Source organism: Rhinopithecus bieti, unplaced genomic scaffold (assembly GCF_001698545.2).
Source record: "Rhinopithecus bieti isolate Rb0 unplaced genomic scaffold, ASM169854v2 scaffold_13317, whole genome shotgun sequence".
NCBI lineage: Eukaryota > Metazoa > Chordata > Mammalia > Primates > Cercopithecidae > Rhinopithecus > Rhinopithecus bieti.
In genome coordinates, this window is record NW_016807516.1 from 410,189 (window position 1) to 437,062 (window position 26,874).

The 26,874-nt window shown below is 54.3% G+C and overlaps 1 protein-coding gene across 4 annotated transcripts; it reads left to right on the forward strand.

The window, feature by feature from the left end:
• Positions 1-643: 643 nt before the first annotated feature.
• On the forward strand, positions 644-26,827 carry TOP3B (DNA topoisomerase III beta). Of its 4 annotated transcripts, XM_017882543.1 has the most exons (19): positions 681-757; positions 7,613-7,780; positions 8,956-9,087; positions 10,726-10,832; positions 11,804-11,878; positions 12,682-12,763; positions 13,306-13,502; positions 14,916-15,072; positions 15,975-16,088; positions 18,318-18,408; positions 19,610-19,764; positions 19,895-20,000; positions 21,032-21,178; positions 21,325-21,498; positions 23,472-23,600; positions 24,166-24,315; positions 24,614-24,714; positions 25,149-25,350; positions 26,253-26,827. In XM_017882543.1, the coding sequence occupies exons 7-19, from the start codon at positions 13,330-13,332 to the stop codon at positions 26,732-26,734; spliced, it is 2,181 nt and encodes a 726-aa protein (XP_017738032.1). In that variant the 5' UTR covers positions 681-757; positions 7,613-7,780; positions 8,956-9,087; positions 10,726-10,832; positions 11,804-11,878; positions 12,682-12,763; positions 13,306-13,329; the 3' UTR covers positions 26,735-26,827. The 4 variants fall into 4 exon arrangements, with proteins under 4 accessions (XP_017738029.1, XP_017738032.1, XP_017738031.1 ...); XM_017882540.1 differs by lacking the exon at positions 12,682-12,763 and having other exon boundaries at positions 644-757; XM_017882541.1 differs by lacking the exons at positions 681-757; positions 12,682-12,763 and adding an exon at positions 6,615-6,984.
• Positions 26,828-26,874: the final 47 nt, after the last annotated feature.

Below are 26,874 nucleotides of genomic sequence, written 5' to 3' on the forward strand. Positions count from 1 at the left end.
CACACACATACATACATATATATACACATATACATGCACACACACACAGAGATATATATACACACACATATACATACATATATATACACATATACATACACACACACAGAGATATATATACACACATATAAATTAGCAGGGCGTGGTGGTGTGCACCTGTAATCCCAGCTACTTAGGAGGCTGAGGCAGGCGAATTGCTTGAACCCGGGAGGCGGAGGTTGCAGTGAGCCGAGATCACACCACTGCACTCCAGCTTGGGCAACAAGAGTAAAACTCTGTCTCAAAATAAATAAATAAATAAATAAATAAATAAATAACTTAATTTTAGAATTCGTCTTCCAGATGTTTTACACAGATCATTCATTCATTCCACAGATTTTTTTACAGCATCGAAAGAACTTGCCATACACACATCGGTACATTTTTATTATTTTAATTATTAACAGCAAAGATGTTTTCAAGCCAGTTTTCATAATCATTGTAATGATAATTGTCGTGATTGTCTCTCCGTCGAGGGGAAGAATCTGGGTGCAGGGCTTGGGGACCCCTGCGGTCCGCGGCGTGGAAGTGCCGCTTCCTGGGGTGCTCCCGGAATCCGCGAGCCACGGAACCTAAGAACGCCGACCCGCCGAAGCCGAAGGGTAGACGCTGGCACACCGGACGCGGGGACTCCAGAAGCGGCTGGACCCGGAAGTAGGGGTTGCCGGTGGCCGCCCCGGGAGCAAGGACCGGAGCTGGATGCGAGGTGTAGCTGCGGGTGAGCGGCGGGCTGTGGGCCCCTCGCCGGGCGGCTCAAAAAGGCGGGAAGCGCAGGCCTTTTTCTGGCTTGTTTCCTCAACGTTGGCCGGCGGAGGACCTGCGAGCTCGGGAGAGGGCCCGGACCGGGCTCTGCATTCTTGTTGCCTCTTCCCTGGCGGGGGTGATCCTCTCCCGCGGGGCTTGCTGTAGGGGTTCAGGGAGTTGGAGATGGGCCCGCCCTGTGCCTGCAGGGAGCAGGCGCTGTGGTTAATACTTTTTTTTTTCCGAACCCTCCCATAGCAATTTGAGGTGAGGTCTGCTGTCCCAGTCTCACAGGTAGGGAAACTGAGGCTGAGGGAGGCTGTGCAGCCGCCGGGGCCCAGATCGGTGCAGTACACGCCCAGGCAGCTTCCACTCGCCGCCCCCTAGGCCCTGGATGGGTTTTGAGGGCACCCAGGTTCTCTGACCTGTTATCTGAAAATGAAGTAGGGTACTTTTGTGAACAAATTAGCTGGAATCCAGGGGCAATAATTTCTCGCAGAAGTGAAAGGTAAGATGTTCCTCGTCTTGCCTTTTTATCTTCTCACCTTTGGAAACAGGACCTGAGAGGCCAGCCTAACTTGGTCTTGATGGCTAGCCAGTCCTGGGATTCCTTTGCCAAGGTCACCTGACACTAGTGTGAATTGTTCTGAACCTCCATTTACTCACGGTTTTAAAAAATTACAACACCTGCCTTATGGGGTTGTTGGCAAGACTGAATCGTGTTTGTAACTATGGTGTGCCTAGTACAAAGGAGGAGCTTAAGAAATGGTTGTTTCCCTCTTTTCCTGATTCTAGAAGTATTTGGTAAAGTTACTGAGGTAGTAAATCCTAGGAATTTTAATGCTATTCAGACCACTGCTAGGCCTACTCCCAAGCTAAATCTGCTTGTTTCTTTTTTTGTGTTTGTTTTGTTTCAGACCGAGTCTCATTTTGTCGCCCAGGCTGGAGTGCAGTGGTGCGATCTCGGCTCACTGCAACCTCCGCCCCCTGGGTTCAAGTGATTCTCCTGCCTCAGCCACCTGAGTAGCTGGGATTATAGGCACGCGCCACCACGCCCGGCTAATTTTTGTATTTTCAGTCGAGACCGGGCCTCACCATGTTGGCCAGGCTGGTCTTGAACTGCTGACCTCAGGTGATCCACCTGCCTCAGCCTCCCAAAGTATTTGCTCACCGTCTGTTTACCATGAGAATGAAGAAAGCAAAACCCCTGTTCTCGTGCTGCTTACTTACATTCTAGAAGCTGTAAGACGCGCCAAATAAGTAGATGAAGGCTGTACCAGGTGTAGTGGTGAGTGCTTCAGGGAAGCAAAGCTGGGCTGCTGTTCCATCAGAATGCTCACAGAGGCAGGGCAGGATCAGGCTTGGGGCACGGGCTCTAGAACAACCAAGTCCAGCCACTGGAAATCTGGTCTCTCTGACCCCACAGTCCCTGCCTAGGATGCTGGCAGGACTGCCTGGTCCCTGGTGTGTCCTCGTTATGTCATACATAATTGCTGGCTACTCTGTGGCATAGACATGAGAAAATCTGAGGAAACATTTTAAGACAAAACTTCCTACTTTGGAAGAGATGGGAAACTCACACCCTCACAGAACAATCCGCCTCTGCTGCGAGTTTTCCCTTTTGGCCTCTGGCTTCCCAGGCTGAGGGAAGGGGAGTACCTAGGTCTCTTTTAAACCTCACTTCTGGGCCTCTGATTTTGGTAGAATCAAAACTTCCCCAGAACAGAGAGCAGAGGCCACTCACAACCACCTTAAGTTGTTCATTCATTCACTCAGCAGGCATTTAATGCATGCTGGGTGCCAGAAATATGGCAATGAACCTGACAATTGTGGGAGAGACAGATGGCTGACGCCAGATGCAGTCTTCAGGAGGGGGAGGGGCAGGGGTCAGAGCAAGTAGACTAAGGGGGAAAAGTGGCCTAGGCTGAAGCCTGCTGGCACATGGGGAGGAAAGGTGGGTGCACAGCAGAGCCGTGGGAGATGCAGCTGGAGCTGTCATGAGCTGGAGATCGCATCTGCAGACAGTGCCATCATTCCACAAGGCCTCGGTTCTTTCACTCTGGGATGGTTGTGTATTTAGGGGAAACATCCACTTACTTATTTTGAGGAAAAAAGCAAATTGTCATTTTATTTGGGGCAGCTTTCTGGTCAAGCTTACTGATTTCACTGTGGTCCTGTGGTCTCTTAAGTGGGGAACAAGGTTGACAGCCCAAGGCCAACCTCAGACTTCTTCCCCTGCACAGCATGACGAGCAGCAGAAGCCCCTTTAGTGAAGGAGGTTCCTTTGGCATCCTTTCTGAACAATGCCCTTTCCAACCCTCCTTTATTTTTCTGGTTTTATTTTATTTTAAAGTCCCCTGTCTTAGTTCTTGTCCCTCAGTCACTTGTGTCCAGGTGCTAAATGTAAAAGGTACAAAAGAGAATGTGGTGAGGCCTCCCCAGCCCTGACCTCCAGGCCCTAACACCCACTCCAGGTGACTGCTTGGACTGTTTGTTTTATGTTCTATCCAGACATATTGCCTCTTCATAATCAAATGCACACGTGTGCGCACGTATGTGTGATCACAGATGGCAGTGCTCTTTACACATCGTTATGTGCCCAGCTTTCTTAGCATGATTTATCTCAGTGATCTGATCCACGTTAGTATGTACCAAGCAGATGCTTTCCTTTCTAATGCTGCCAGATGCTCCACTGTAGAGAATGCCATGCTTTTTTTTTTTTTTTTTTTGAGACAGAGTCTCACTCAGTCACCCAGACTGGAGGGCAGTGGCACAATCTTGGCTCACTGCAAGCTCCGCCTCCCGGGTTCACGCCATTCTCCTGCCTCAGCCTCCCGAGTAGCTGGGACTACAGGCGCCCGCCACCGAGCCCAGCTAATTTTTTGTATTTTTAGTAGAGATGGGGTTTCACCGTGTTATTCAGGATGGTCTCCATCTCCTGACCTCGTGATCTACCCGCCTTGGCCTCGCAAAGTGCTGGGATTATAGGCGTGAGCCACCGCGCCCGGCCAGAGAATGCCATGCTTTTATTTAACCACCTCCCTGTTGACAGACATCAGCTTGTTTCTAATCTTTTATCATGATTGATAATGCTGCAGAGAACTCCCCAGTGATGTGGTTCATCACAGGCACCACTGTGCCCAGCCTGAGTCCACTCCAGCACTGCCCTGTCCTGCCTCCTGGGGACTCAGAGTCCACATGGACAGTCTTGCCAGGGCCCACCACTGACTCCTGTGACTCTCCCCGGGTGACTTCACTCTCCACCTGTCTCACAGCCCTTGCCCTCCCTGGGTCAGCATGCCTACCCTGGGCCCCTCTGTAATTCCTGTTTGAGCCTCCCACCCCCTGGGAGTTGCTTCTTTGACTCTCGCTTCCTGCTCTAGTGCCTTGCTTCCTGGACCCCACAGAGCACACCCTCTGTGGACCCTCCCCAACCCTCACCTCCCTCTTCACCTAGCTCAGAGTCAGGTTCTGTCATCGTAATCTCTCCCCTAGAACCCTGCCCTACTCCCTCTCCCTCCTATTCACCTGAACTCTCCCATCTAACTAAATCCAGTGCTTCCTCTGCTGTGGGCCTGCCCGCAGTGTCACCCCCTGTTCTCCCTCAGTGGATAGCCATACCATGCCTCCTCCTCCACCAAGAGAAGTGCAGCCCTGTGGCAGCTCTGCACCACCTGGATGCTGACTGACTGCCTCTCTTGCCCCTCGCCCTCCCAAGGCCATCACTCCCGCAGTTCCTTCCCGTCCTGCACGCAGCTTCTCTTTTCCTTCTCGCTGGAGCAGTCCCATCAGTGGAGAACATGCTGGCACAGCCACCATCCTAAAACAAAAGGGGACAGCGCACCAGCCTTCTCCCCTCTCCCAGGTTTTGTTGAGCTCACCCCATGCAGTTTTCATCTCTGTCACTCACCAGATGGCCCCATCAGGGTTACCCACGGCTCTCAGTTTGCCAGACCCTATGGTCAGGTCTCAGCTGCCATCTCACCTGGCCTGTCAGGGTCCCACAGGTGCTGATGACTGCCCTGAAGTGCTCTTTCTGGTGGCTTTCGGGACCCTACCCCTCCTGACTCACCCTGCTAGCTCCTCATCTCCCGACCCCCAGCCTAGGCTTCTTCCACATTGCTGCCACCTCCTCCAGGCCACCCAGGCTGTCCAATGGGCAGGTCACATTTAACACACCTGAAGTCTCCCTTCCTGTCATCCCTAAGCCAAAGCCATGGGTTGTCCCTTTTGCTTTTTTGTAAGGACGAGGTCTCACTGTGTTAACCAGGCTTTTCTCAAACTCCTGGCCTCAAGTGGTCCTCTTGCCTTGACCTCCCAAAGCACTAGGATTACAAATGTGAGCCCTTGGCAGGTGTGAGCCCATGCCCAGCCCCTGCCTCAGATCGTTCTTGACTCACCTTCCCCTCCCTCTCCCATGTCCCTCCCATCCTAGGTCTGCCTAGACTCTGACTTCCCTCACAGCCTCCACCACTGCTACCCAGGGCCCAGTCATCCTCTTCTATGTGGCAGCCAGAGACGTCCCTTTAACACTTGAAGTCAGATTATCCTACACCTATACAAACCCTCTGCTGCCTCCCAGCACCCTAGAGCAGACCCACATTCTACACACCTGCTCCCTCCCTCAGCCCCACGAGCCGCTGTGCCTAGCCATCTCCTCCCCAAGGACCTCACCTACCCTGCTCCTGCCTGGACTCTTCTCCCAGGTGTCACCCAGCCCTGCCCTGTCCCTCCCTTGCTCCCATACTACAGCACGCGTTCTGGGAAGGCAGGACCTGGTGTTGCTTTGTGCTGTGTTCCCTGCATCCTGGACTAGGCCAAGCATGTAGTAGGTGCTCAATAAATAACTGGACTATTACGTTCATTCTGAGGAGTGGAATTGCTGGGATGTGCACTTGTACTTTGAGAGGGATCGCTGAATTGCTGCACATAGAGGTTGTTCCCATTTAGCTTCCCCATACCCTCGTCTGCTGTGTGTGCAATGACTTTGAGTCTCTCCCTATATGATAAGCACAAGCTCATTATAGTTCTGAGTTTCTTCCGTGAGTGTTGTTGGACATGATGCCACAAAGGTATTTACGTGGTTGTTTTTCTTTTCTTTCCTTTTCTTTTTTTTTTTTTTTTTTTGAGATGGAGTCTCACTGTACTGCACAGGCTGGAGTGCAATGGCATGATCTCGGCTCACTGCAACCTCCGCTTCCTGAGTTCAAGCAATTCTCTTGCCTCAGCCTCTCAAGTAGCTGGGATTAAACGCACCCACTACCACACCTGGCTAATTTTTGTATTTTTATTAGAGGCAGGGTTTTGCCATGTTGGCCAGGCTGGTTTGAAATTCCTAACCTCAAGTGATCCGCCCACCTCGGCCTCCCAAAGTGCTGGGATTACAGGCGTGAGCCACCATGCCCATCTAGGTGGTTGTTTTTCTTCATGCTGAGATTATTTTATTTTGCTTTTATTTTTTTTTTTTTTTGAGACGGGGTCTTGCTGTCACCCAGGCTGCAGTGAAGTGGCTGTTCTATCTGCAGGTGTAGTCATGGCACACAACAGCCTTGAACTCCTGGCCTCAAGCAAGCGATCCTCTTGCCTCAGCCTCCTGAGTGGCTGACACTATAGGCATGTGCTACCACACCCGGCTCATGAGATTTATTTTAAAAGCACATGTTTTCCTAATATTTTCTGGTTTCATTGTTTCTACTCAAACCTTTGCTAGATCTGAAATCGGTTTTAGTGGGAGTTAGGAAACAGGAGTCTAACTTTATTTTTTTTCCCAGCAGGTTTCCCAGTTGTCTCAATACAAGTCTTTTTGTCTTTTTTTAATACAATGCTATGTTTATAAACATCAGTGCTACATTTAAATGATTGAAAAAACAAAAAGGGTTCATGTGGTTTTCTTTTACTTGGCTAGCAGGTATTGAATGTCATGTGTCAGGCACAGAAAGCTGTTGCAAAGACCAACAGTGATTCAGAACAAAGCCCATCATGTCCTATTTCGGGGGTGAGGTAGTCGCTGATGATGGCATAATGTGAGTGGGTTGGAATGGTCGCCTAGCCACAGGTGCCACAGAGCCGTGGGCACAGGAGGGCTGACTTATCCTGCCAGTGGTATTGGGAGACTTGAGCTGGGCCTGTGGGCCGTCCAGCTGCACCCTCCAGGCCTGGTGGAGCTTTCTCTCAGGCAGGAGAGCGCAGGCATAGAGGCTTCAAGTGAGTGTTTGTTTAGATGATGATATTTGATTTAATTTGGCCAGAGCATGGCCTGCAAAGCAAAAGGTGCAGTGGAATAGGTGGGAGATAGATGTGACAGAGCCCTGATGTCTGCTTGGTGCTGGACCGACTAGCCAGAGGGTCTCAGGCCCATCATGGATCAGAAGGACCTGGGGAGCCCAGCCTGGACATCTGCATTTTGTAAAGTGTCCCAGGGCATCCAAGTGCTTAGCTGAGGGGGTGGTGCTGCTCTCGGCCGTGATGGTTCCTCTCTCCAGGTGAGTCCACCTGTAGGTGGAAGAGCCAGTCCAGAGAGGAGGGCCAGGCATCCACCTGGCCTGACCCATCACTGGAGATCCCCAGGTCCCGGCATCTTCCTAGCATGGATCTAGGAATCAAATTGACCTAAGGAGCCAGATTCTCAGGATCATCTTAGCCACTTCAGTTGACCTGGTAGTTTTGTTTTTGTTTTTTTATCTCAGATGTCTTCAAGTGTCCCTAATTCCCTAATTTTTCTTCTTCTTGCCTCAGGTTGGTCTTGTTTTTTCTTTGTTAAAGTGAGTTTCCTTGTAGTGGTATAGGTTCTTTTGACAGCTTTGCTATCCTGAGTGTCTTTTCTTCTCTTTAGGGGTCAGCATTGATAATAGTGCTGTGCTGCAGAAGAGTGGAGTCTAAACTTTTTCACTGCCAGTACCCCGAAACTGGAGCGTAAAGGGCTGAGACAAGATGAAGACTGTGCTCATGGTTGCCGAAAAGCCGTCCTTGGCACAGTCAATTGCCAAAATCCTCTCTAGAGGTAGGAGAAACCAGCCCTGCGCAAGCTTTCTTGCTTTGGTCTGTAAGCACGGCCGTTTATGTGTTACAGGACATTTCTTTTTCCTAATGTGACTCCACCCTGGCTGGGGTAGATTTGGTTCGGGTCAGCAGGTGGTAATGAAGCATCTCAGTATGTCACAGTGGGGTGCATTTGCTTCCATTCCTGGCAGTGTGCCAAAGCTGGGGTTCCCAAAAGGCACAAGGCACAGCTTACAATGAAGTGGAAGGACAGTCATTGTCCATATGCCAGGCCTGGCAGGGCTGTTAGGTACAGGTAGCAGAAACCAGCCCTGGACGGAAGGAGACACAGCCAGGACCACACCCCAGTTGAGGTCTGATGAGGCTCTGCCCCAGGCATTATCACCCCTGGATACTCCCACTGTCCTATGGACCTCACGTCACTCCAGAGTAGCCAATGGACTGAGCTGTGGCCACAGACACTACTGAGACACCAGGGAGCTGGAGAGGGAATGTCTGCCACTCACCCCCAACTCTGGCCACTGGGGTGGTTGGTAGGGTGCTGTTTCCCCCCATCTTTGAATTCCCTCCAAATAGGAAGAGTTTTGGATGCTGGGTACCCCGAAATGACAGGCACCTACCTGACCTCCCCTTGGTCCAGCAGTTGAGGGGGGAAGAGACCCTCGTTCAGCTGAGAAGGCATGGTCCGCAGAGGACAGGAGGCCCAAAAGTGGTGACTGGTGCCCGGTGCCCAGAACCTGAGAAAGTACGGCTGAGTGTGGTCAGTGGAGAGGGTGAGAATTCAATAATTAGAAGGTCCCTGGTAACCTAGAGTTGATCTAGAGTCCCATTTTAGTAAACGAATAACGTTTCAATGAAGTGAGGCAAAAACGGAATTGAAGAGTGAAAACATAAATACAAAGAAAGAGCCCACTGCTGCCTTCTTGCCCCTGGCTCCTGGCAGCCTGGGGTTCTGCATCAAGAGTGCTCTGTGCTAGGTTGTTGGCAGATGCTGTTTTCACTGAGTGCCGTCCCATCTCTTAGTGCCCAATTACCCTCAGCAGTCTGCAGAATGCTGTCACTCACCATTCTGAGGAAGGACTCTGGCCCTCTGGGAGGTGGCATCGAGGCCGGGGCCTCCACAGTGTCTTCAGCTCAGCTGAAGCAGCCAGTCACTTTGTGCTTCCTCATCCCCAGGGAGCCTGTCCTCACATAAAGGGCTGAACGGGGCCTGTTCAGTCCACGAGTACACTGGGACCTTTGCTGGCCAGCCAGTGCGCTTCAAGATGACGTCTGTCTGTGGTCACGTGATGACCCTGGATTTCCTGGGTAAGCCCCTCTACCCTTCATCCTACAGAAGGGAGTTCTGCATGGCACTGGCCAGGGTCCAGTTGAAGCCAGGAGATTCCTCTAGGCAGGGAAGTTTGTCCCAACTCCATGAGTCATAAGGCCAGCAGATCATGGAGTGGTGATGAGAGGGTCCCTGGGTGCGGTACCCAGAACCCAGGCTCTGGAGCTCAGCCCTGGGTCCCCATCATAGCAGCACCCCCTAGTTACTGCATTCCCTGTGCACCGTCCTATGTAGACAAAGTGGCAGCACCTATCTTAGGAAGGGCTTGACCTGTGCAGGCATTTGAGAGAAGGCTGCTGCTGTTGCCGAGTTGACCATCGTCTGTCTGTCATTTGGTGGCTGTCGTTGTCATTCCTATATTGTTACTGTTAGCAATTACCTTGGAAGTGCTGGTATTAGTGACCTGCTGGGTGTAGGTATGGGGCCGTGTGGTTGGCAAGAGTCTGATCCAGGCTCTTCCCCCTGCTCTGCCGGCTCACTGGCTGGAGACGAGGGTACTGACAGCCTCTGTGAGTTTACACTTCTCATAGTGAAATGGGTCTCACAGCAATGCCATCTTCTTCCCAAGACTGTAAGGATTCAGTGTGACAGTGAGGGCAGAGCACTCGGCACAGGGCCTGGCACATGGCAAAGCCTCAGCCCTTGTTCTTGTTGCTCATTGATGACAGTGATGACAAGGATGGTGACTGAGTTGTGTGGCTGAGCATTTGGACCCCAAGTTTTATCTCCAGCTGGCAGGTGGGGAGCTGGGATTTGAATTTGGCTCTGTCTGACCCCATTCTCCCAGGATGCAAGAAATGGGGCCTAGGTGGATCGCTTGAGCTCAGGAGTTCAAGACCAGTCTAGACAACATAGTGAGACCCCTGTCTCTACAAAAAAAAAAAAATCTTTTTAAATCAGCCGACGTGGTGGTGCGCACCTGTAGTCTTGGGAGGCTGAGGTGGGAAGATGGATTGAGGCTGGGAGGTTGAGACTGCAGTTAGCCATGATCGTATCACTGTACTTTATCCTGGATGACAGAGGGAGACCCCTGTCTCAGAAAAAAAAGAAATGGGCCTAAAAGAAAGCCAGACAGCTGAGCATGCAAGAACTGGGCCTCTGTAGATGAGTAGGTAAATGTGCTGGGCATGAGGCTCAAAAAGATGGGTCCTTTAACAGGAATGACTGCGCACATGTGTGCCCCCACAGAATGCTGGGTAGAAGGATGGAGTTCCAGAAACTCAGGTTGGAAGTGTCAATGAAGACACCAGTGGTGGGGTCCAGTGCTCAGGCAAAGCCCAGGAATGATGCTCCCAGCCACAGGGAAAGTCCCGGAAGTGAGGCCAGAGCAGCAGCCCCCAGAGAGCTTGCTTGGCTCCTGTGGTTGGCCGGAGTGTGGTGTCAGCTCAGCAGCCGAGCAGAAAGGAGGCTGGATGGGAGGGGGTTACCAGAGGCCTGAACTCACATCCTGGCTCTGCCTCTGATCATCATGATGACCCTGGGCAAATTGTTCTCCAAACTTTCCCCTCCTCATTTGTGGGAAGAAACCAACATCGTCCTGGGGTTATGATGGTCTCGGAGGTTGAGCCCTTGTGAACTGTGACGTGTGACTCAATGTCACTGTGACTGGTTTGTAGGAAAATACAACAAATGGGACAAGGTGGACCCCGCAGAACTGTTCAGCCAAGCTCCCACGGAGAAGAAAGAAGCTAACCCCAAGCTGAACATGGTGAAGTTCCTGCAGGTGCGTGGGGCTGACCTGGGCATGAGCACACCTGGGCTCCCCACTCTCCACAGCTGTCCTTGGCCACCCTTGCTTGAGTCCTAATCCCCCTTGGACAGGGGGGCCTTTGCTAGCTGTTTCTGTGAGTGCCCCCTGCTGGCCCACGAGGCACCTGCAGGCACCCCCAACACACAAGGCTGTTGCCATTGCCAACCCTCAGTCCTGGAGAGCAGGCCTTCTGCTTTTAAAATAGCTTGTTTGGGCCGGGTACGGTGGCTTACGCCTGTAATCCCAGCACTTTGGGAGGCCAAGGTGGGCGGATCATGAGGTCAGGAGATCAAGACCATCCTGGCTAACATGGTGAAACCCCATCTCCACTAAAAATAAAAAAATTAGCCAGGTGTGGTGGCGGGCGCCTGTAGTCCCAGCTACTCGGGAGGCTGAGGCAGGAGAATGGTGTGACCCCGGGGGGGCAGAGCTTGCAGTGAACCGAGATCGCGCCCCTGCACTCCAGCCTGAGCGACAGAGCGAGACTGCATCTCAAAAAAAAAAAAAAAAAATAGCTTGTTTGGCTGGGGGTTTTTTCCCCTTAATTGTAAAACAAATGCATACAGATTATGGAAAATTAGAAAGTGCAGATAAGTAGAAAGACAAAAAAATTACTCATAATCATATTACCCAAGACAACTGCTGTTTTCATTTAGGGTTATTTCATTGGAACCCTTTTTCTGGGCAGTTTTGGGGTTTAAGATCATGTTGCACTTACACTTTTTTTTTTTTTTTTTTGGTCCAAAAAACATCAATTATAAATTCAATTCTTTTCTGTTGGTTAAGCCAGCCTTAGCACAGCCAGCTCCTTACCCAGCCCAGGTACCAGTCCTCCTAGCTGAGGTTCAGGGCCTGGGACCAAGCCCTGTCCTGGATAGGAGCACGGGGCAGGTGGCACGGGCTGGGTCTGCAGCAGGTGCATGTGAATGTGTGCTGTGTGGCAGGTGGAGGGCAGAGGCTGCGACTACATCGTGCTGTGGCTGGACTGCGACAAGGAAGGGGAGAACATCTGCTTTGAGGTGAGTATGAGGCTCAGTTTGGTCCTCATTTTTGGCCTTTCTGACGCCAGCCGCAAACTGACACCAGCAGTCACACCATTCCTGGGGCCAAAGGAGGGAGTAAACTGTCCTGGTTTAAAAACACCTCTCACCTCCCTTTATTTTGAAATTCCATAGATGTTTTTAACTGCATAGGCTGTATTAAAGGTGGTCAGTTGTGCCTCTGCTTGCTGGGGCCGCACAGTATGAGTGAACATAGGAGGGGCAAAATTGGGTGGATGCAGGTTTCAGAATGGGACTGTCATGGGGCAGCTTGGTGTTCAGCATCCTGTGCCCAGCGTGACTTCTCAGGGACCTTGGGTTGATGCTGGCTGATTCCCGACCTCAGCACTGAGCTCCTTTTGCAGGCCTCGCTCTGCTCATCTCCTGCCCCACCCAGGATGCCTCCCGCCTCCAGCCAACCCCAGGAGCCCTGCAGAGAAGCAGGTGGCAGCTCCCTGTGCACACCCTATGCCCCAAGCTTGCCCTGACCATGGTGCCCTCACAGTGGCCATGCCTGCTGGTCTCACTTGGTGCCCTTCAGGCTGTTGTTCCCTATGGGTCGCCCCTGTGCTCCTGTACCCCCAGCTCTTGCCTGTGGCTCAAGAGCTGGTCAGTGAGACAGAGCTCAGGCACCTGGCATTGCAGTACAGCACCCTTAGCAAATGCGATCACACTCTGTCTCTTCCCAGATTCCCTCCTCCCCTGCAGGGCGACTCCTCCCTGGGGGCCTTTGCATCTGGGAGTGGAGAATGGGGGCAGCTCATGGGGCTTTCTCCCTTCAGAAATGAAGCCACTTATTCCCAGTAAGGAAGCTGCGTGGCCAGGCTCCGGCGGCGACCCTAGTCCCACTGCACCGCCTTCCTAGTGAGTCTCGGCTCCAGGACCCCTGCTGTGCTTTAGCCCGAGCTGCCCCCACCACAAGCTGGGACCACTCGTGGCCTTCCTGCTCTTGCCCATTTCCTTTCGCCTTCATTCTTTTCTCCTTCCCTGTCTTTTCTTCAGCCTCTTAAAATTTCCACCCACCCCTCCAAGCCCTCCCTCCTAGAACGCAGGGAATTGGGTCATGTGGGATGGGTCTGGGGACAAAGAGGTCCCTCGTGTACTTGGCAGTAGCATTTCCTGATTTGGTGGGGATGAAAGCCGAGGCTCAGAAGAGAGAGGGCGGGAGTAAGAAGGGAGTGTTCGAATATGTTTCTAGATGGGAGTAAAGGAAGTCGTGTGGTGGGGTGGTGTGGAGTGCCCAGGGCTTCTGGAAAGCCAGGGGGATAGAGGAGGGTCTGGCAGGGGCAGGAGAGGGGGCTGAGCACACGTGTTCTTTCCTGGAAGGAGCCAGGCTTCACAGTGGGGTGGGGAGCTGTGGCAGGGATCTGGGAGGTGGGTCACAGCTGGCCACTCCCCACCCCCAGGTTCTTGATGCTGTTCTGCCTGTCATGAACAAGGCCCATGGTGGTGAGAAGACCGTGTTCCGGGCCAGGTTTAGCTCTATCACGGACACAGACATCTGTAATGCCATGGCCTGCCTGGGCGAGCCTGACCACAACGAGGCGCTCTCAGTGGATGCTCGCCAGGAACTGGACCTGCGAATCGGCTGTGCATTCACCAGGTGCTGGCCACACCCACGGAGTCCTGAGCACACCCTCACTCTCCCTCAGCCAGAGACCTGCCTCTGCTGGTCCCCTTCGGGGGCCCCTAGGCCTCCCAGAGCCAGGATGAACAACAGAGGATTTCACCAACCCTGAAGAAGGCCGGGCACAGTGGCTCACACCTGTAATCCCTGCACTTAGAGGCCAGGATGGGAGGATTGCTTGAAGTTGGCAGTTTGAGACCAGCCTGGGCAGCATAACAAGACCCCATCTCTACAAAAAAAAGAATTATTTTTTTGAGACAGAGTCTTGCTCTGTTGCCTAGGCTGGAATGCAGTGGCACAATCTCAGCTCACTGCAACCTCTGCCTCCCAGGCTCAAGAGATCCTCCTATCTGAGCCTTCCACTACAGGTGCTACAGGTGTGCACCACTATGCCTGGCTAATTTTTGTGTATTTTGTAGAGACAGGGTTTCACTGTATTGCCCAGGCTGGTCTCAAACTCCTAAGCTCAAGCAATCCGCCCACCTTGGCCTCCCAAAGTGCTGGAATTACAGATGGGAGCCACTGCGCCCAGGCTAAACAAAAATGTATTTTTTTGTTTGTTTGGTTTTTGAGACAGAGTCTCACTCTGTCACCCAGGCTGGAGTGCAGTGGCACAATCTCGGCTCACTCACAACCTCTGCCTCCTGGGTTCAAGTGATTCTCACGCCTCAACCTCCTGACTAGCTGGGATTACAGGCGTGCGCCACCACTCCTGGCTAATTTTTATACTTTTAGTAGAGATGGGGTTTCACCATGTTGGCCAGGCTGGTCTCAAACTCCTGACCTCAGGTGATCCGCCTGCCTCAGCCTCCCAAAATGCTGGGATTACAGGTATGAGCCACTGTGCCTGTCCAAACATTTTGTTTTTATTAGCTGGGTGTGGTGGCATGAGCCTGTAGTCCCAGTTACTTGGGAGGCTGAGGTGGGAGGATCACTTGAGCCCAGGAGTTCAAGGCTGCAATGATCTGTGAATCCCCATTAATGCATTCCTGCTGGGCAACACAGCAAGACCCTGTCTCTACAAAAACCAAAAAGACCTAAAGAAAACTGTTTATTTAGCTGGCAGAGATCACCTATGCCCTGCTTGATAAAGTGTGTCTGTGCTTATGGGTCCTGAGGAGAGTGTGCGGTAGATAGAATAGAAGGCTCCCTGGCCCGAGACACTAGAAACCTCTGTCTACTCTCTCACTGGCTCTGTCACCCATGTACACACATGAATCCTCCCTAAGGCTATGCCCACTCTGCTCCCACTGGCTTCTAAGCGGGGACACCACCTGGTGCCACCTCCCTCATGCACCACCCCGGCCTTGGGCTGGACTCACATGGGTGGCCATAATAGTGTCTTGAGTGAATCAGTGACCAAAATATCTTTCTCTCCACTCCCTCTAGGTTTCAGACTAAATATTTCCAGGGGAAATACGGTGATTTAGACAGCTCTCTCATCTCCTTTGGGCCATGTCAGACTCCAACCCTGGGATTCTGTGTGGAGAGACATGATAAAATCCAGTCCTTCAAACCAGAGACCTACTGGGTGCTGCAGGCCAAGGTTCCTTGCCTTTCTCTATGCATGCTGGGGCTTTCTGGGTTTGGGGCATGGATTCTGAGAGTCTTCCATCATCATCAGCCGGCAGGCCCCGGGCTAAGGGCAGAACTGTGGACAGCTATACCTGGAAATGGTCTGTGGTGCCCAGGGCTGAGGGACCCCAGCCTTCATGGGGACAGTGGGAAGAGACTGGGCCTGTATGTGCTGAATCTGGATAAGTGGGAACGAATTCAGCTCTGGCAGTGCAGGGTGAGGTCACCCCACATGAATCAGTGGCTGCAGTGGTCAGGTCCAAGCACTGGACTGAGGCCATTGACTTTCAAACTTTTTAAAATTCCTGGAACCCTTTCTTCAAATAAAAACTTCCATGGAAGCTCACTGTAAGACTTAATACAGCTAGGCACAGTCACTGATGTCTGTAATCCCAACAGCCTGGGAGGCTGAGGCAAAAGGATTGCTTGAGGCCAGGAGTCCAAGGCTACAGTGAGCTACGATTGTGCCACCGCACTCCAGCCTAGCAACACAGTGAGACCCTGTCTTGGAGCTACTCTGGTTGACATGGGGCTTGGGACCCCGGTGGTGGCCATACCTACCACCAGCCAGGCACTGGGGATAGGCAGGGGTGGTGTGAGAAGTAGGGGCTCATGTGCTTCTTAAGGACACATCAGCCTCCGCTTCGGGCTGCCTTCCTGAGACTGACTGCCTGGTTTCAGGGCACGGGGTGGAGAGGGCCAGATGTCAGCCTGTGTATCTGCCCGCCTGAACAGGTGCAGCTGTGAGCCATTAGAGCCAGGGCTATTTTGCTCCCAGACAAGGAACAGCTTCATCTGTCCTGGTTCTTCCTGGCGTTGGGCTCACCTGGAGACTTTTTCTCGTGCGTTCACGCTTTATGCTTTTTCCTGCAGGTTAACACTGACAAAGACAGATCTCTCCTTTTGGACTGGGACCGAGTAAGAGTGTTCGACCGGGAGATTGCACAGATGTTTTTAAACATGACAAAGCTGGAGAAGGAAGCCCAGGTGCGCCTGCTCCACCCACACCTATCACAGTTGCCTTGGGTGAGGGTGGCCCTTGGATGCCTCCCGCTGGAGGAACAGCCTGTGATCCTAGGCCATGTCTTCCTCCCCCTTTCTAAAACACAGACATCTTTTGGGAAAGCCGAAAGGTTACTCCCCCATATACTCCTAACATATTTCTGCCCAATGCAATAGCCACAGTGTACTGCATGCCCGCTCCATACCAAGCACTGTCCATGCCTGTGACCTTGTCAGACCCCTTCCACTCTCCCCTTTCCACGTGACCCACTAGGCAGTACCTCTGTGTGGCAGGACTCCATCTCACACAGAGATTCAAGCTGACAACTGTTGAGGGACCTACGTGCAAATTGATGAACTTGTCCAAGGTCACAGCTAGCAGGGGATAGGCTTGGGATTCCAATTTCAATCAGCTTGCGTGCTTTTATGGGATTATATTTCTTACTCAGGGTTCCCATGAATTGAAAGGACATGCTGCTTGGCTGTTAGAAAAAGGGCGAGGTGACCGGGCTGCACAGGTGGGGCCACATCTGTGGCTATTGAAGTAAACATGCTACAGGCGTAACAGCTACCAGATCCATCGAAACACAGCCTGGCCTCCTTAGCCACCTTCTCCTTGTCCTTCTCCAGCGGTCCTTGAGTGCCCTGTTGCCCGCCATGCCATCGTCTCAGGCATCTGAGACTTCTAAAGCTGCTCCAGGCTGTCAGCATTGATCACATTCCTGCAGAGACACTGTTACCACCTCTGGGCCTCACGCCGGGGAGCCCAGCTTCACTGCTGCACATAACAACTGGCCTCTGTGTTACCACCCACATCTGTCTGTCTGGAATGCAGAAGGCATTGCCATGACCAGCCTACTTGGGATTGACAAGGGCAAGGGCCTGGGGTTGAGTTGTTTGGATTGTTTTTGCCACAGGCAAAACAAAGAGTTGTCTCTTCCAACAAGTGTTCAGCAGAGGTAGTGGTAGGACCCCAACCAAGCACAGCTCACGGATACACTCCACTAACCTGTATGGTGTTTACACAAATTCCCGAATAGTTACCAGCACTTAAAAATTATGAGATTTCATACTAAAATTCTGCCTTCCAGCTTCTCTTGAAAAAGCAGAAGAGGTAGCAATACTAGCAGGTGCAGGCAGCAGCCTTCCCCACAGCAAGGAGCAGCACTTCCCCTGGGACGGGCCCCACTTGCCATCCCTGTAGCTTGGCTGATGCTGGCTTCTGTAGGACTTCCATCTGCAGCCCTTCTGACTCCTCAATCTTTCAGGTTTTCTCTTTCACTAGAAAAGTCTCCAGAAAAGAATATTCAATCACTTGTGGCCAGGAGTTTGAGACCAGACTGCACAACACAGGGAAACCCTGTCTCTAAAAAAAATAATTTAAAAAGTAGCCGGACATGGTGGCACATGCCTGTAATCTAGCACTTTGAGAAGCTGAGGCGATAGGATTACTTGAGACCGGGAGTTTATTTAAGACTAGCCTAGGCAACATAGCAAGACCCTGTCTGTACAAGAAATTGAAAAAAAAAATTGGTCAGACATGATGGTGTGTGCCTGTGGTTTCAGCTACTCAGGAGGCTGAGGCAGGAGGATCGCTTGACCTAGGAGTTCAAGGCTACAGTAAGCTCTGATGGTGCCACTGCACTCCAGCCTGGGTGACAGAGCAGGACCCTGTCTCTTAAAAAAAAAAAAAAAAAAAGGTTGGTGTGTTTGTTTGTTTGTTCTGAGATGGAGTTTTGCTCTGTCACCCAGGCTGGAGTACAATAGTGTGGTCTCAGCTCACTGCAACGTTCACCTCCTGGGTTCAAACAATTCTCCTGCCTCAGCCTCATGAGTGGCTTGGATTACAGGCACATTCTACCATGCCCAGCTAATTTTTGTATTTTTAGTAGATACGGGGTTTCACCATGTTGGTCAGGCTGGTCTCAAACTCCTGACATCAGGTGATCCACCCGCCTGAAGGTGAGCCTCCCAAATGCTGGGATTACAGGCGTGAGCACCCAGCCAAAATTTTTTTTTTTTTTTTAATTATTTTCATTCTTTTTCCCTTCCTGGTCCTGAATAAATAATCAAGTCTTTAGACTGTTGGGAAGAATGAGTTGGAGAAACAGGGAGACCAAATGAATGAAATCAGACCCTTCATCCACACATCTTGATTCCCTCTATGGTGGTGTCTTCATCCTCCTCCAAATCATTGACTGTCCTGTCTTCCAGGTGGAGGCCACAAGCAGGAAAGAAAAGGCCAAGCAGAGGCCCCTGGCCCTGAACACCGTGGAGATGCTGCGTGTGGCCAGCTCTTCTCTGGGTATGTAGGGACATTTCTCTCAAGTCGCCAGAAGGCCTCTTGAGGAAGGTTCATGGAGGCAGGTTCAGCCTGGAGCAGCGAGTGCCCAGGGATGCAGCGTGGTACCCGAGGCTTCGAGGGGATCTGAGCCTCATGAGGATTTCACTTCTCCTTAGGTTGTAAAGGTGGTAAAGTTGGTCACCACCTGAGGGGACATCCCAAGTCTCTGAGCATCTATCCCTGCTGAGGGGAGAGGCTTCAGCCAGATGTCACCTTCAAGGAACTGGTGTGAACATTGCCCCTCAGCCTCGTCTCCTCAGCCTTTTCTCCTTAGTAGCAAGGAGGGTGTCTGGAAAGCTGGTGGTCTCTGGCAGCTGTCAGCCCCTAGGCATTGGTGCCTCCCCCCACAAGGAACTATTGGCAGTGTCCTCTCAGAGTGGTGGCTCCAGCGTCCTCAGAGGGCAGCAATGCTGGGAGTGGTTGCTAGCTAAGCGCCAGCCTCTGCCGGTCAGGGAGTAGCAGGACAAGCCCCTCTCAGTGGCCCCAAAGTGCTGTGAGGACAAAAACACCCAAGGGCTCAAAATGGGGCTGCGTGGAGCTCTGTCATCAGCCAGCCCTGAGGCGTTATGGCTCCATGGCCAGTGCATGGGGAGTGGTGCTCTGAAGGCCATGTCTCATCCCCATGGCCATGAGCCCCGTGAGGATTCACTGTGGGGTAGAGTGAGCGGCGTTTCCCATCAGGCCCATCCTGGGTGTAGGATTCAGCCTCAGACAAGGCTGTGTGGCACAGGTGTCCACCCAGCCAGCAGTTCTGCACTCCAGCCATGCCTGCTCAGAGCCACCCTCGCCCTCAAGGAGGGGCCGGCCACAATGGGGGAGCCCAAACGGCAAAAACGGGCAGCCCAGGGGAGTTGATCAAAGCAAAAGTGTAGTCACCAGTACACACTCCTCATAGGAGAGGTGGCCTCACAAGTCCCCAGGCCTGCTATGGAGTGATGTTCACATGTTGGGGGCCAGCCTCACTGCCGGGAACCTTCTCCCCGGTGGTGCTCGCGCTGCTGCGGCACTGCCTGTTCCCTGTGGGCATGCCCTGGCTGACGGGCTCTGGAGGCCTGTGGGTGTTCACAGCCACTGTGTCCCATAGGCCACAGTGCATAGGCCAGGGCAGGCACCTGGCCGTCCCCACGTACCTGGCCCTCTGAGAGCCTCCTGTCTCTCGCAGGCATGGGACCGCAGCACGCCATGCAGACAGCCGAGCGGCTCTACACGCAAGGCTACATCAGCTACCCACGGACAGAGACCACCCACTACCCTGAGAACTTTGACCTGAAGGGCTCTCTGCGGCAGCAGGCCAACCACCCCTACTGGGCTGACACGGTGAGTGGAGCCAGGCCGGTCCCGGCATGTGTCTGTGTCACTGAGGCCTTGGGACCAGGTCTGGTACTTCAGCCAAACCTAGGCAGGCAGCCGAGCCCTGCTGCAGACTATTCTGTCTTCTCTCCCTCAGGTGAAGCGGTTGTTAGCGGAAGGTATCAACCGCCCGAGGAAAGGCCACGACGCTGGTGACCATCCCCCCATCACCCCCATGAAGTCTGCTACAGAGGCCGAATTAGGTACCGCTATCACCCCATACGCGGCGTGCTTCCAGGGAGGGAAAGGCAACCTTCGACAGTGAAGGTTGCAGGCCCTGTTGGCAATGTAGGGGCTCCTTTAGCCTCTGCCTGCCCTGGCTGTGGGGATGGGGGGCCACCTGGAAGATGAACTCCATTACTGTGGGGCCAGGACAGGAGTGAAGAGGTGGCAGCAGCTGCTGTTGCAGGGAGGCGAGGGGCAGACACGACGGGGGACATGAATGAAACCAAGGCAGAGAGTGGTGGCATGGGGGAGGGGGTGGTACACCTCCTACCTCCCAGCTGGCCTAAGGTGGTACCAGTGGTCCGAGTGCCAGGAGAAGGCAAATGAGGAAGGAAAAGCAGTGCAAGTAGAGACAGGGGCCACTTGTGGACAGTCTGAGTTTGAAGCAATGGTGTCACGTCACGAGACAGTGGAAGGACAGGCCAACGCCTGAAGAGCAGTTCCGCCAGAAGCAGGGGCAGGAGGTCGGGCAGGGTGGTGGAAGCTGCAGCCAGAAAGGAACCACTGAGGTACGGAGGCTTGTGTTCCCTTCCTCTGCATTTTCTTTCTTTTTTTTTTCTTTTTTTGAGGTAGAGTCTTACTCTGTCACCCAGGCTGGAGTGCAGTGGCCCGATCTCGGCTCACTGCAACTTCTGCCTCCCAGGTTCAAGCAGTTCACCCTACCTCAGCCCCCTGAGTAGCTGGGATTACAGGCGCCCACCACCACACCCAGCTAATTTCTTTGTATTTTTAGTAGAGACAGGGTTTCACCATGTTGGCCAGGCTGATCTCAAACTCCTGACCTCAAGTGATCCATCCACCTTAGCCTCCCAGAGTGCTGGGATTACAGGCGTGAGCCACTGCGCCCGACCTTCCTGCACATTTTCTTTCCTCCTTCCCCGGGATTTGCAGCGTGTCTCACACAGCGGCTCTGTAAGCAGGACCTTGCTGCTTGAGCAAGAGTACTGGGGGCTCCTCACAACCAGAGCCCCCAGCTGGCTCCCAGCTGACTAGCCCTGGCCTATTGCAGGGGGTGACGCGTGGCGGCTCTATGAGTACATCACCAGACACTTCATCGCCACGGTCAGCCATGACTGCAAGTACCTGCAGAGCACCATCTCCTTCAGGATCGGGCCCGAGCTCTTCACCTGCTCCGGGAAGACCGTCCTCTCCCCAGGTCACACCGCGGGCCCAGCTTTCCTCCCCGCCTTCACGGGCAGACAAAACAAACATTCTACATCGTGTCTGGGGATGGGAGGCCCAGGGTCTGAGGCCCAAGCCACCCAGGCTAGGGACCCTGAGTGGCGGTGCATGTCTCTCCAGGCTTCACAGAGATCATGCCCTGGCAGAGCGTGCCCTTGGAGGAGAGCCTGCCCACTTGCCAGCGGGGCGACACCTTCCCTGTGGGCGAGGTGAAGATGCTGGAGAAGCAGACGAGCCCGCCCGACTACCTGACAGAGGCTGAGCTCATCACGCTCATGGAGAAGCATGGCATCGGTGGGTGTGCCTGGCCAGGCCCCAGACCGGCTCCGTCTCCAGTACTCAGGCTTTGAGTCTTTTTACAAAGCTGCCCCGCCACCCCTGTGTGCCCAGCTCAGCACCCGTCCACAGGCTGGTGTCTGGAAACTGGTGACCCAGTGTGTGGCCAGCCAGGCAGGTCCACAGCTGGCATCCCCTCCTGAGGCCTGCATTCAGGACCTGGCCTTCCCTGTGAAGGCCCAGATGTGCCCTTGTGCACTGTGGGATGTGCACATCCCGACTAACACCCACAAGGCTGAAGACTGGCCCAGATGCCAAGCGACTCATAGAAATCATATGGGCAGTCTCCTGAGTCCACATAGCCAACCTGGTCTGTCCTGAAATCAGGTGACAGCGAAATGAGATCTAACAGGAGCTGCTTCCCTGGGAGAGAACAGAAATGCCTGTCCCAGGGACAGGGCTCCCCAAAGGGTGACCAGGAAGTTTCCATGCAAAAGTGGGCAGCCCAGGGGAGTTTATCAAAGCAAAAGTCACCAGTACATACTCCTCATAGGAGAGGTGGCCTCACAAGTCCCCAGGCCTGGGGCTGTGAGTGATGTCTCACATGCTGGGGGCCAGCCTCACTGCCGGAACCTTCTCCCCAGGTGGTGCTCATACTGCTGGGCACTGCCTATTCCCTGTGGCACTGCCCTGGCTGACGGGCTCTGGAGGCCTGTGGGATGTCACAGCCACTGTGTCCAGGCTCTGCTCCAGCAGCGGTCATATAGGTGGACTCTCAGAGAGTGTCTCCCCAGGCTGGGGTCCTGGTGATCATGGCGACCTTGGCAGGAGAGCAGAGCTCTGGGCTTGCTTCTCTCAGGGGTCCAGGACACCTGCCAGGGTCCTGAAATAGCCCTCAGCCCACTGTGGAGTGTGGGCTCTGCTCCCCTGCATCCTCTGCCCTTTCTTATTGATGGGACACTGGCTCCTGGCAGCCCTGTGCTAGCCAGTGAGCCAGACCCAATCAGCAATACAATTTTGTGACAGTGAAGAGGGCTCTGGTGTTACCTTTGCAACAGGAGAGTAGTCAGGGTGGCCCTGTGACTGAGCCCCCAGGAGTGTGTAAAAAGGGCCTGACCAGAGCCACTGCAGAGGAGCCCACACCACGCGTCATGGTGCCTGGCAGACTTGGGGTGGTAGCGGCACACACCACCCATAGCCTGCCACACAGGGTGCAGAGCTGACCTCGTGCCAAGAGCCATGGGCCCTCAGCAGGCTCCCTAGCCCCTGAAGGCCAGTTTCTTCCCATGTGAGATTCTCTCCGAGCTACTTTGGGAAGGTGTGTGTCACCTGCCAATGCTGGTGAGTTTGTGGGGAGCCCGAGCCTCCTTTCTGCCCCTCTGACTGGCACCTGCCATAGTCAGAATGCCTCAGCCTCTGCTGCGCCCCTCTGCCAAGAAAGTTCCTCTGGGTGAGAGAGTGGAATCCTGGGGACTGGGAGCCTGCCCTGGGGATTGTGACGGGCATTGCAGAGAGGGAGGAGGTGGGAAACAGGAAGTGGGCAGAACTGTCCAAGTTTAGCGGAGGGCAGCTCTGCAGTGAGCTTGTAAGCACCTCCATGTTCTGGTGGAATGGGGCTCTGGCTCTGGGAGCAGGTGGGTGCCACAGGATCCAGGCAGGAGAAGCCATAGAAGTCACATTTACCAGGCGCAGAATAAGCGCTGTGACCTCGGAGAGTTCCTTAACCTCTGAGCCTGTCGTCTCTGCCGCAAAGCAGGAGTAGGCACCCTGTGCAGGGAGGGCTGCCTTTGTGTTCTCAAGGCAGAACATGAAATACATGCAGTTGGTGCCCAGCACAGTGCAGGGATTGCTCAGGGCACAGCCCTCCCTCCTGTGGCCAGAAGCAGTGAGAGGGCCTGAGCACCAGGAGCCCCGTGACAGGTGCTACAGCACATGGTTCAATGGGGCATGTCCAAGGCAGGCCAGGAACCCTGGGGCCTTGTACATTGCAGGCACAGATGCCAGCATCCCTGTGCATATCAACAACATCTGCCAGCGCAACTACGTCACCGTGGAGAGTGGGCGCCGGCTCAAGCCCACCAACCTCGGCATCGTCCTGGTGCACGGCTACTACAAGATTGGTGAGTTCCTCAGTCCTGCCTCCAGGGCCCACGGAAGCTCCCTGACTTCTCCCTGGACGTTGGCTCTGCTGCCCGCTCCAGACAGGCCCCTGCCCTGCAGTGATCCCCCAGCCCCACACACACTCCCTCAACACCCGCTGAAGGGGCGCTGACCCAGGACCCCCAGGACCTGCCCAGAGCGGGAGCTCAGTGTGTGTGAGGCAACCAAAAGGGGAGGCAAAGGTGCCTCAGCCCTGTTTCCTGGAGGTTCCCCAGGGGCCAAGGGGAGAGGGAAGAGCACAGAACTGGCCCGAGGGCGGCCTGGAGCTCATTTGTGATGTGGTTCTAGCCACAGGACGTCCCTGTCCACTCTGCCTGAGATTTCCAGGTGGGAAATCAGGAAAGGTCTGGGGTCATAAGAGCCAGCCTGGAACCATCTGAGGCTGTGGACTGGTGGGCAGGGCAGAGGCCAGGAGGACGGGCCAGAGCGGGAGAGGTGAACAGGGCAGTAGCCCTGCCTGGGAGGGGGTGGCATGGCCCTGGGTGCGAGTGCTCAGGGCAGCATCTGCCCCCTGCCCGCTTGCAGATGCAGAGCTGGTGCTCCCCACCATCCGCAGTGCAGTGGAGAAGCAGCTGAACCTGATCGCCCAGGGCAAGGCCGACTACCGCCAGGTCCTGGGCCATACCCTGGACGTGTTCAAGAGGAAGTTCCACTACTTTGTCGACTCCATTGCTGGTAGAGTCTGCCTCCGGCCTGCCCCTCACCAGAGGGGTGTCTCTGTCAGCGCTACCAATACCTGGGGACCTAGGTCCCCACATGGGACCAGCTCCCAGATCTGGGCTCCATAGGCGAGGGCAGTGACACCTCCTGGCTGGGTTGAAAGAGCAGGTGCAGTAACACCACACACAGTCAGGAGCATGCGCCCCTGACACACAGGGCAGTAGAAACCACTATCTATAGGGACCCTTTCATACTCGGAGCCTTCTGCTGGAGGCTGGGAGGGAGATGACTCCTGCACTCTGCTTGCCCGCAGGCATGGATGAGTTAATGGAGGTGTCTTTCTCGCCACTGGCGGCCACAGGCAAGCCCCTCTCACGCTGTGGGAAGTGCCACCGCTTCATGAAGTACATCCAGGTAGGTGCAGGGAACACTAACTCAGGCAAGCTACCTCACCCCTGTAGGCCTCAGCTTTATCGCTGGTCACGCAGGAATCATGTTCTTTGTCCTGGTTGTCACAGAAGAATGAGCATAAAGCAGCCTTGCCAAAAAAATATCCAGTGTCCCCATGTCCCCTAGAACACACAGCCATTAGGCCGCGCAAATACATGTGGTGCGTTTTTCCCTAACACCATGCCACTTGCCATCATGGGCATTAACGTACGCACAGAGATTTTAGAATTGCCTTTTCTGCACGCGTGGAACAAGGGCCAGAGACTCATGCTCCTTGCCTGGCAGTGTGTCACGGGTTCTGCATGACAGGTTACATATTTTGTATTATGAGAGGAGTGGGGTGCAGGCCAAGTGGTGGCCCCAGTGACCCTCACGCCCCCTGCCTGGCATTGCCGTAGGCCAAGCCAAGCCGCCTGCACTGCTCCCACTGCGATGAGACCTACACACTCCCCCAGAACGGCACCATCAAGCTCTACAAGGAGCTCCGCTGCCCTCTGGATGACTTCGAGCTGGTCCTGTGGTCATCAGGCTCTCGAGGCAAGAGCTACCCACTGTGCCCCTACTGCTACAACCACCCACCCTTCCGAGACATGAAGAAAGGTGAGTGCGGCCACTCCCTCCTATCCATGGGTAACAGCAGTCTCTGTTCAGTGCCAACCCCTGCCTTGCACCAGGATGGACTCTGAGGGGACCCCTCACCCTGGCCTTTCCTGCACTCATTGGCACTGAGACAAGAGACCCTGGATGTAACTGGGGCACTGGTCAGGCCTCAGGCAGTGGTGCTACCCCCTCTCTGTGTCAGAATTGAGCAGGCAACCCTAGTCCACCCTCAGGACCTGGGCACAGGTGTGCAGTGCTCCCTCTGGAGCTGAGTGAGCAAAAGGATGGAACAGTCGGGAGACCCACCCAGTGAGCAGGCACCCCCAGTCAGCGTCCACCACTGTCCTCCATCCTCATCCTCGTCCTCATTACTGGAGGAGGGAGTGCATGTGTCCAGGCATGCAGGACAGAGAGCACCAAGCCAGACCAGGAACCAGCAGGAGTGAGGTGTCTGCCCACATTCACCGTGTGCTCTGCAGAGAGCCTCCTCAGGCGTCAGTCTGCACCCATGCTTCCGGGAAAGTGAGACCCCATCCCCGCTCTCCTGCTGCCTCCAGAGCAGCTGACAGGGTAGTCCCATGTGGCCCAGTGACACGAGGGTCATGTGGCATTACCAGTAACGAGCTGTGGCAGCAAAGCAAAGCGGGGATGGAGTCGACTGAAACCCACTGGGATGGCGCCAGCAAGGGGCCTTGAAAGTTGAGGAGGTTTCAGATAAGCAAAAAACAGGGATACTGGCAGCCAGGAGCCAAAGCATGAGCAAGGCTGTCCCCAAGAGCGAGGCGAAGAAGAGTTCCTTCTGCTGGGACAAAGGATCCAGGAGCTTGAGGCATTGGGAGCAGGCCGCAGAGGGCAGGTGGGCACAGTGGGCATGCCTTTACGGGGCTCCCCTCTCCCACCAGGCATGGGCTGCAACGAGTGTACGCACCCCTCCTGCCAGCACTCGCTGAGCATGCTGGGCATCGGCCAGTGCGTGGAATGCGAGAGCGGCGTGCTGGTGCTGGACCCCACCTCGGGCCCCAAGTGGAGGGTGGCCTGCAACAAGTGCAGCGTGGTAGCGCACTGCTTCGAGAACGCCCATCGCGTGCGGGTGTCTGCCGACACCTGCAGTGTCTGTGAGGCCGCCTTGCTTGACGTGGACTTCAACAAGGCCAAGTCCCCACTCCCGGGCGACGAGACGCAGCACATGGGCTGTGTCTTCTGTGACCCCGTCTTCCAGGAGCTGGTGGAGCTGAAGCATGCAGCCTCCTGCCACCCCATGCACCGTGGTGGGCCAGGGAGAAGGCAGGGTCGAGGGCGGGGCCGGGCCAGGAGGCCCCCTGGGAAGCCCAACCCCAGACGGCCCAAGGACAAGATGTCAGCCCTGGCCGCCTACTTTGTATGATGGCCCTGTCCTCCCTCACCCAGGCTGTATGTAGTGCCATGCAGACACCTCATGGCACTTCAAACTATTAAAATGCATTTTATCTTCTCCAGAGCTGGGGCCCCTTTGCTGGTGCAGCGATGTCAGAGGGTTACTGTGCC

Bases quoted from the DNA above. Each gene is read 5' to 3' on its own strand.
- TOP3B (XM_017882540.1), top strand. From the start codon at position 7,711: ATGAAGACTGTGCTCATGGTTGCCGAAAAGCCGTCCTTGGCACAGTCA. The intron at 9,088-10,725 runs GTAAGCCCCTCT...ACTGGTTTGTAG, and splicing joins GATGACCCTGGATTTCCTGG to GAAAATACAACAAATGGGAC. The intron at 24,316-24,613 runs GTAGAGTCTGCC...GCTTGCCCGCAG, and splicing joins CTTTGTCGACTCCATTGCTG to GCATGGATGAGTTAATGGAG.